The sequence below is a fragment of the Solanum pennellii genome, chromosome 6 (genome assembly GCF_001406875.1).
Source record: "Solanum pennellii chromosome 6, SPENNV200".
NCBI classification, from domain to species: Eukaryota; Viridiplantae; Streptophyta; class Magnoliopsida; order Solanales; family Solanaceae; genus Solanum; species Solanum pennellii.
The window spans coordinates 10,169,084-10,179,866 of record NC_028642.1 but is presented as its reverse complement, the minus strand read 5'-3'; the positions used below and the strand labels follow the sequence as shown (position 1 = coordinate 10,179,866).

Sequence of the window (10,783 nt, the reverse complement as noted above, 5' to 3'; positions counted from 1 at the left end):
AAGCCTATCTTATTTTTCACCAACAGTGCTAATCTCATCGACCTGCTCCAAAGACCATAATTCTCAGGTCCTGTGAGCTTTGTTGTGATCAATGCAACACCCAACATGTCTGAAGGCTGCAGATAGAGTGGATGATTGTGTCCAAGAGTTGCTACAGTAAGTTCTGCCATGGCTAAATCTGAGCTTCAAAAAATTACTTTGCGGAAAAAAAAATTTGAAATCAAACTAGTCCTAGTTACGCCTGCTCTGATACTATGATAGATTTTGTATGATCATGGAGTTAATACTCCATTGTTGCAAATTTCTGCAACTCTAAGGAAATAGCAGTAAGAAAATCTAGAAGAAGAAGAAGAAACAGAGAATTTTCATATATGCTGTATACAATAATGATTCCTATTTATAGGAATCATGTTATTCTATTTGTTCACACTTTTGGAGTTGAAGTTAGTTACAACTAACTACAAGTTGCCTAACTACTTTCATGACTTCTAACTAACTAATACTAACAAACTTAACTACTTATTGGACTTATGTAATTCCAATAACCTCTATGTCCTTGGCGTCGACGTGGAATAATCTCATGCCACCAAGGACAAAGGAGTGTTGCTATCGTCGTATGAGCTGAAAATGACACGGGAGGAAAAGCCAAAATCGTGCAAGGCTTCTCTCTGCATTGTTGCTGCTTTTCCGTGCATAACTTTTGGTTCTTCTCCTTCACGCGGTTGGGAATTGCATGTTCTGGAGTTCTTTTGCCGAAAATGGTGTAAAGAGATGGGTCAGTTTAACGGATATCGGGTTGCTTATTCGGGATTGAATGGGATGCCGGGTCTTAATTATGGGAAATTGGGATGGATCCTCTGTGAGGAGGAAAAAGTGGGATGGGTATCAATAGTTCCTTGGTGGGCTGGGATTTTGGGTTTCTTTAAGATAAAAATACATTGGGTTGGGTAAAAGGAAAGGGGCCCCAAAATGGACCGATTTGAATTGGGAAAAAGAGAAGGGCATTGTGAACGGGAGCCCGAGATTTGATTTTTCAAATTATTAATTAGCCGAATAGAGTCATTTGGCAAATTCCTCTAAAATGAACAAATAGGATGAATTAGTGTAAGTTAATAAATAAGCTTCTTAATTTAAACGACATAACATAACCATAGATAATCTAAAAAATATCCATTATTTCTCAAATCAAACTAAATGTCAAAACAATTTATTTAAATCAAAATTTTGAGACAATATTTGACTTTTATATAATATTATGATTATATAATATATATATATATATATATATATATATATATATAAATAAATTGTTTTGACATATATACATACATATATATNATCATTTTAAATTGTATATCATTTTAAATGTGTGTATATATATATGTATATATATATGTATATATATGTGTATATATATATACACATACATATACATATATATATGTATATATATATATACATATATATATATATAAAATATTTTAAGAGACAAATCATTTTAAATTGTATATCATTTTAAATGTGTGTATATATATATGTATATATATATGTATATATATGTGTATATATATATACACATACATATACATATATATATGTATATATATATATACATATATATATATATAAAATATTTTAAGAGACAAATCATTTTAAATTGTATATCATTTTAAATGTGTGTATATATATATGTATATATATATGTATATATATGTGTATATATATATACACATACATATACATATATATATGTATATATATATATACATATATATATATATAAAATATTTTAAGAGACAAATCATTTTAAATCGTTTGAAATTGAAGAAGCTCGATAATTAACTTCCATCTGGGGAGGGGGTCAAAATTGGGTGTCAACAATCGTCCCTCATTTTGCTTGGAATGATGCAAGAAATTCGAGGAAAATGAAATTGACCAGACCAATTTTGACTGACCACACTTTCATCTTTTGAAAAAGATTTTGGTACGGACTTTAGGAATTATGGCCGAGCCCTGGAAATGGGTTTACTACCTATCTAATGATATACGAGAAGTCAGGACACTGAAGTTCGAACAAGCTTGATTTAACGCACGATTTTGAAAGAATTTAAAGGTCACCTCGGCACCAAATATGAAGGGGCCGTCATGCCCGAGAATAAGATTTAAGAGCGAATGTTGGAATACAGCCGAGCTTTGACATCGAGCTCACCTACATATCCTTAAACTAGGAATCAGGCTGTCTGTAGTTTGACTCGATCGTTTGAAAAGGAAATTTATTATGCTATATAACCTTTGGTTCTGGACAAGCGACAAATTAAATGAGTATAAAAAAGAGGCTTGTAACCTCTTAGCCATGAATGTGGCGCGCTTCACACCCCCTCGTTAAGAACTTATACAGACATAATTTCCAAACCTCTAAGTGTACCATCACTCAGATTGGAAACTTGCTTCCGGCAGACACAAAAATTTTCGGATGTGAGACCGAAACTGACAAAATTAAAGAAAAACCCACATGCCTTCTGATAGGGGTGTGGTGTTATTGTGGTTGAAGTCGCTCCTCTGCTCGCGTCCTAAGAGTTTGACATTCCTCTTTGGACTTTATCCCAGTTCGCTGGTAAGATAAAGTTCCACGTTGTGCTGCATCCTTTTTGATGTTGTTCGCACCGTGTCAACACTTAATTGTTCTCCTCGACATTTAACGTCAACTCGATCGGTTTGACGTAAAGCAAATAAAGATTATATCTTGTGTTCGCAAGATAATCTTCAATGTATTCTTAATTTGATGTCAACATAAAGGAAAGTTAATGCGGGGTGCTAGTAATTCTCTTGACGTCGTCTTCGATGCTCTTCGTGATGTTTACTTCTATCAAAATGAAAGGATGCAGTCGATGCAGATGAATAAATATTTCTCTAGTGATGCACGATTTCCCCCCTTTTTGGTAGTGCATGCCTTATTGCGGGGCATGAATATCTTCTCGCGATACGTAAATTTCTACGAGGTATGAAATTTTCCCACGATGCATAATTTCTGCGAGGCATGAAATCCTCTCGCGATGCATACATTTCAACGAGGCATGGGATCTTCTCGTGATGCATAAATTTCTGTGAGGTATGAAATCTTCTCGCGATGCCTAAATTTCGATAAGGCATGGAATCTTCTCGTGATGCATAAATCTCTGTGAGGTATGAAATCCTCTCGCGATGCATAAATTTTGACGAGGTTTGAAATCTTCTCGTGATGCATAAACTTGTGCGAGATATGAAATCTTCTCGCGATACCTAAATTTCGACAAGGCATGGAATCTTCTCGTGATGCATAAATCTCTTTGAGGTATGAAATCTTCTCGCGATGCATAAATTTTGACGAGGTATGAAATCCTCTCGCGATGCATAAATTTCAACGAGGCGTAGAATCTTCTCGTGATGCATAAATTTCTACGAGGCATGGAATCTTCTCGTGATGCATAAATTTCCACGAGGTATGAAATCTTTTTGCGATGCATGAATATTGACTCGCGATGCATGGTCTTCCGCGATGCTTGAATATTGACTCGCGATGCATGGTTTTCCGTGATGTATGAATATTGACTCGCGATGCATGGTTTTCCGCAATGCATAAATATTGACTCGCGATGCATGTTCTTTCGCGATGCATGAATAATCATATTGCCTTCAACGATGATAACGGTAAAACAACTTCTAAATAGTATATCGTCTTCATAGATAATAAAATAACTGACCGCTCCGGGTAATGCATAGTATCATATCTAACACTATGATGCAAATGACATCCTCTACGGAACCGTAAACTCTTTCTTGACATTTTTGCTTGATTCACCTTCGAATCTAGCTGGACGTTCTTTATAAATATCATGTTGTTGGAAATTGATTGAAATAAACAATCATATTCCCAAATCTCCGACATAAGCGATATAAAATGATTCCTGCTTCTAGGAAAGCTATTGATTTTGGGATAGTCTTCTCCTCCTTTGACTTCTCCATATTCATATATCGTAAGACTTTGTTGATTATAAAGCAAATCTATAAACCTACATCCACAGAAAAATTGTTAGTTTTAAAAACGAACTAATCTGTGTCAATTTCTTCAGTTTTGTGCTTCTTGTCCCGCTATTTTCGGTTGATTTCCCGATCTCCCGACTCTTGATAGCTAAGACAAAATGCTATATGCCAAAACACATGAAACATAAAAAGTAAAATTCAAGAGAAATTAATTTTTGAGAAATAAAATCTAAAAAAGTCTCTTCCAAGTCATGTCATATAAGGCTTAACAAACTTCTTTGAGTCTGATGCTCGGAGGTATATCTGATTATTCGCTGGGGATTTTTCATAGTCTCTTCGACCTTGTAGATAAACCATGCTGAAATTTTGAGGCCATCCTCAAAATTTCTGTCCCAGTTAACTGTCTTGCTTATCTTTCCACTGTAAATGAGTAGATTGCGGAATTTTTGAGATCTTCTCAAAAAATTATGTTCCAGTTACAAATCTCGAGACATCTTCAGTCTTGATTTTCTGAGGAAGGATCTTCTTCTCGAGAATTTTTGAGTCCCTCTCAAAATTCTGTCCCAGTTTCTATTATAAAGAGGAATAGAAATCTTACGGGAGATATGACCGAACCCTTGTGGCGCCTACGTATCCCGTTAAAGCAGGAATAAGGTCAAACGTAGTTCTTCCTCAAGGTTAACAACAATAAAAAAATTAAAATGAAACCGACCGAGGCCGACATAGGCCGCCTACGTATCTCATTCTTGAGAATTCAGGTCGAACCTAGTTCAAATACAAAGAAATAGTTAAAGGGAATAAATGGGGTGACCGAGGCCGACATAGACCGCCTACATATCTCATTCTTGAGAATTCAGGTCAGACGTAGTTCATTACAAAGGGATAAAAAATTATGCAAAACAAATACAAGCAAACAAAATGATTACGAGTGAACAACAGAAACGTAAACCGAAGCTTCACACGTAGTATCTCTTAACAGCATCCGAGTTGATTGGTTTCGGCCATGCGGTGCAATCCATCTCCAACAAGTCCAAAGCACCTCCGGATAATGCCTTGCGAACCATGTAGGGTCCTTGCCAATTTGGCGCAAATTTTCCTTTGTATTCGGCTTGATGAGGGAAAATGCGCTTAAGGACCAACTGACCAACTTTGAAAAATCTGGCTCTTACTCTCTTGTGAAAAGCACTAATCATTCTCTGTTGATATAGTTGACCATGACAAACGGCGACCATCCTATTCTCGTCGATCAAGGTCAACTGATCAATTCTCTTGCTATCCCATTCAGCATTACTGAACTTAGCTTCTTGGATTATTCTCAAGGATGGTATTTCAACTTCGGCAGGTATGACTGCTTCTGTCCCATACCCTAGCAAGTATGGCGTAGCTCCAGTCGATGTTCTGACAGTCGTTCGATAACCCAATAAAGCATATGGTAACATCTCATGCCAACCTCGATGCTTGTCAATCATTTTCCTCAAAATCTTTTTGATATTCTTATTGGCCGCCTCTACAGCTCCGTTCATTTGGGGACGATCATCAAGTGACTGTTGAGATTTGCACCATTATCGGTAATAATGGATTCTGGTACTCCAAACCTGCATATCAAATTGTTGCGAACAAAATCATCTACAACTTTCTTGGTTACCGACTTGTATGAAGTCGCTTCCACCCACTTGGTGAAGTAATCAATGGCAACCAAAATGAATCTGTGTCCATTAGGAGCAGCTGGCTCTATCGGACCTATGACTTCCATGCCCCAAGCTACAAATGGCCAAGGTGAACTCATAGCATTGAGCTCGTGAGGTGGCACTCGGATAAGATCACCGTGCACCTGACATTTACGACATTTCTGCACAAATTTGCAACTATCATTCTCTGTAGTCATCCAGAAATAATCGACTTGAAGGATCTTTCTTGCTAAAGTGAGCCCATTCATATGCGTGCCACAAACTCCAGCATGTATCCGTTAATTAAGCTTTGCAGCTTCGACGACATCAACACATATGAGAAGACCTAAGTCTGGAATCCTCCTATACAGGATTTCCCCACTCAAAAAGAAATTGAGAGCCATACGGCATATCGACTTCTTCCGATTGGGCGTAGCATCTTGGGGATAAGTTCCGGACTCCAAATACTTCTTTATATCAAAATACCAAGGCAAGCCATCTGGTTCTACTTCAACATGGGAACAATGGACTGGATGTTCTTTCAGTTCTATATCCAGAGGATCAATATAATCAGTATTCGGATGTTTAATCATCGAAGTGATAGTGGCAAGATCATCGGCCAATTCATTCTGTATTCTGGGAGTATGTTTGAACTCGATCTTGCGAAACCTTTTGCACAGCTTCTGCATGTATTGTACGTAAGGTATAATCTTTGGGTTCTTCACAGCCCATTCTCCTTGAACTTGATGAATTAAAAGGTCTGAATCTCCAATAACCAACAACTTATAGACATTCATGTCGATATCAATTTTCAAACCAAGAATACAAGCTTCGTATTCGGCCATGTTGTTCGTGCAATTAAATCGGAGCTTAGCCGCCATGGGATAGTGCTGACCAGATTCTGACACTAAGACTGCTCCAATACCTTTACCTTGATGATTTACCGCTCCATCAAAGAATAATCTCCAACCTGGATATGCTTCAGAAATACCATCACCCACAAATGACACTTCTTCATCGTGAAAATAAGACTTAAGTGGTTCATACTCTTCATCAACAGGATTTTCTGCAAGATGATCAGCAAAAAGTTGTGCCTTTATCGCTTTTGGAGTCACATACACAATGTCAAATTCACTCAACAACATTTGCCACTTAGCTAACTTTCCGGTCGGCATCGCCTTCTGGAAGATATACTTCAGTGGATCCATTCTGGAAATGAGGTATGTAGTATAAGAGGACAAATAATGTCTCAGCTTCTGTGCAAGCCACGTCAAAGCACAAAACGTCCTCTCCAACAAGAGTGTAAGGAGACTCGTATGGAGTAAACATCTTGCTCATATAATAGATAGCCCTTTCCTTCTTTCCTGCCTCGTCGTGTTGACCAAGTACGCATCCGAACGCACTATCTGAGACAGACAGGTACAACAACAAAGGACTCCCTTCTCGCAGAGGAACCAATACCGGTGGATTGGACAAATAGTTCTAGATAGAATCACAAGCAGTCTGACACTCTTCAGTCCACTTTGTTGGGGCGTCTTTCTTCAACAGTTTGAAAATATTCTCACACACCACGGTTGATTGAGCTATGAACCGACTGATGTAGTTTAACCTCCCTAAGAAATTCACACCTCTTTTCTCGTCTTCAGTGGAGGTAACTCTTAAATTGCTTTAATCTAGAAGGGTCGATCTCAATACCACTTCTGCTGACTATGAATCCCAGTAACATTCCGGCTGGAACTCCAAAGCGCATTTGGCGGGATTTAACTTCAAATTATAACGATGCAAATGATCAAAGAATTTCCTTAGATGTGTCAAGTGATCCGAACTCTCGCGGGATTTTATTATGACATCATCCACATACAGTTCAATCTCTTTATGAATCATGTCGTGAAATATGCTCGTCATAGCTCTCATGTAAGTGGCACCAGCATTCTTGAGGCCAAACGACATCACTCTGTAATGATATACACCCAAGGTGTAATGGAAGCCATTTTTTCTGCGTCTTCCTCATCTATCAGAATCTGATGATAACCTGCGTAACAATCTACAAATGACTGTATTTCATGACTAGCACAATTGTCAATCAAAATATGAATATTCGGCAACGAAAAATTATCCTCCAGGCTAGCTTTGTTGAGATCTTTGTAGTCGACACAAATCCTGATTTTCCCGTCTTTTTTGGCAACCGGAACAACATTGGCCACCCAAGTTGGATATTGCGTCACTTCCACCAATCGGGACTTTATATTCTTGGTGATCTCTTCCTTAATCTTTAAACTCAGTTCAGCCCTGAATTCCCGAGTTTTTTGCTTCACCGGCTTGAACCCCGAGTTAATCGGCAGTTTATGAGATACGACATCGGTACATAAACCTTGCATGTCACCGACTTCCCAAACGAACACATCAATATATTCAGCAAGCAAATGAATTAGGCCTTCTCTCTAAGCTTCATTTAGGTGGATGCTGATCTTAATTTCTTTAACACATTCTGGATCCCCCAAATTTACCGTTTCCGTTTCCTCTAGATTTTGTTTATGCTGATTTTTGAACTGCCGAAATTCCTTGGCGACATAATCTGGTTCCTCACTTTCTTTTTCATAATCGTCAACCTCGTCATCACCTACCTCATTTTGTTCATTTAGCTCATGAACTGACATGACATTGGCAGGTCTATAACTTATGTTACTAAGTCATAAACAGACAAAGTTAGGAAAGTAAAGTATAACAAATGAATAGATAAATAAAGTTTGAAAATAGAAGAGGCTCTCATTCAAATTTAAAAACAATGCAAACTTTGGCCATGGCATAGGGCCATGTTGCCTTTTTGAACATCACAATGAAAATTTGAAAATTTGAACAGTTAAGAAAATGCAAAATGGTGGGTCTCGGGCCTCATCCGGACTACTACCGATTTTAATGTGCATGAAATGTCGCCTTTCTACCGAGGAGTTCGGGGGATCAGGATGGGCGTGGAGGTCTAGTTCCGCAGCACCTCCCCTGGCTCAGCATCGCGGATACCAGCTAGCTCGACCGCTTCCTCAACAACAGCATCGATTTCTTTGAAGAGGTCACAGATTCCTTCCTAAGGTCTTCATGCTCGGCATACTCCGAGATTGGAAAGGATTGATAAAGATGTGGGATCGGCTTAGCCAATGCTTGATCATTTTTCTTCTTCATCTTCATGTCATCATCTGTGTGGGTGTATCCCAAACCATATCTAGATCCCTTAATGAGGACCGGAACAGGCTGAATAATTCCTTGGGAATCTCTTCCCAATCCGAACCCTAGCTCAAAACCATTCTGCAGCATCACAGTGCCTATCATCATTTACACGGCAGGTATGGGGATCTGTGGGGCCAAGTCGTCACCAGTGGCATTCACCAGCTCCACCGTGTAAAAGTCCGTACCTCGCGATATCTCATCAATGATCGGCGTCTGTCTGCCAGAGTGACTCCCCTCTCCATGAATAACCAGCTCTTCGTTCTTCCACATGAGCTTCATCATCTGATGGAGAGTACAGGGGACGGCTCCAACCACAAGGATGAACGGCCTTCCCAGAAAAAGGTTGTAACTGGTGTTGATATCTAATACTTGAAATTGCACGCTAAATTCCGATGGGCCCATTTGAATGGTCAAATTCACCGCTCTAAACGTGTCTCTCTGAACCCCATCAAAGGCTCTCACGTTGACTTAGTTTTACTCCAGTTTCCCGAGGTCAAACCTTAGTTGCCTAAACATCGACAACGGAAACATATTTAGACCAGATCCATCATCTACTAAGACGCGGTTAGCAACCTTTTCGCGGCATACCACAGTGATGTGCAACGCCTTGTTGTGTGACCTCCCTTCAACAGGCAGCTCATCATCACAAAAGATGATTCGGTGCCCTCGAATAACCTGGTGAATCATGGCGGCCACGTTATCGCTGCTTGTGCCCGCGGGTACGTACGTATCATCGAGAGCTTTCATTAAGGCCTGCCTGTGGGATTGAGAGCTCATTAGCAGGGCCCATACAAAGATGTGAGCTGGAGTCTTCTCCAAATGCCTAACGATAGAATAATCTTTTGGTTGCATTCTTCTCCAGAATTCCTTCGCTTCTCATTTGCTTATTGGCCTTTTAGCCTGATCCTTCTTCTGTCCTCCGAGAGCAAGCTCGTCAGGAGTGTAACATCTTCTAGACCTGGTCATGCCTTGAGCAGCAGCAGTTTCAATAACAAATTTAGGCTTGACGAGAGTTTCTGACGGTACCAAAGCAACAGCCTTTGCAGGTGTCAAAATAACGAATTCTCTCTTCTCTTTGATGCTTAAAGAAGCAACAACCTTTTCCAAATCATCGTGAACGATGGGAGTAATCATCTTCATTCCACACCAGTCTTCGTCTGTCTCGATCATATTGACATTGCTTCCCCCATGATTCGGCAATGGCTTGGTATTGACATTCGGTGTCGCCGGTTGGAGAGCTACCTCTTGATCAATCAGATCCTGAATTTTGTACTTGAGGTTAATACAATCTTCAGTATCATGCCCAACACTGTTGGAAAGATAAGCACATCTCTGATCGGGTCTGTAGAATTTTGAATTGACATCCACAGGTTTGGGCCCCACAGGGTGGATGTATCCAGCCGCAGCCAGTTGCTCGTATAGATTTGCTCGGCTTTCAGCGAGCGCAGTAAAGTTCCTTGAAGGCCTCTTCTAAAATCTGAGTCGGGGAGGGTCATAACTGCCTTTTTGAGGAGGAGGTACCTGTTGATAACTTCTGGTATTTGGACGGGAATCTTGGATTCTAGGATATGGATTTGTTTGGTAATTTGGCGATGGAGCTTGGTAATTCGGTGGGGGGAATTTCGATATAGTGGAGCTTGGACTTGATAAACAAGAGGGGGTGCTCGGTAACTTGGCTGCACATTAGCACAGTTGAGAGCAACAGCCTGGTAGGGAGATGAAATTTGATAAGGTGGAGGGTGATTTGGGTAAATGGGAGACGAACATTGGTAATTTGGGGGTGGACATTGGTATAGTGGAGCTTGGACGTTTGGATAAATGGAGGTATCATTCTGGTTATGGGGATAACTGGACTGCATGTATCAAGATTGGTA

The 10,783-nt window shown here is 39.6% G+C and overlaps 1 protein-coding gene across 1 annotated transcript; it reads right to left on the bottom strand.

The window, feature by feature from the left end:
* Positions 1 to 4,976: 4,976 nt before the first annotated feature.
* Positions 4,977 to 5,956, bottom strand: LOC107022102. The gene is made up of 2 exons (XM_015222809.1): positions 5,616 to 5,956; positions 4,977 to 5,418 (listed from the first exon to the last, which is right to left on the bottom strand). The coding sequence occupies exons 1-2, from the start codon at positions 5,954 to 5,956 to the stop codon at positions 4,977 to 4,979; spliced, it is 783 nt and encodes a 260-aa protein (XP_015078295.1).
* Between the last annotated feature and the right edge of the window lie 4,827 nt (positions 5,957 to 10,783).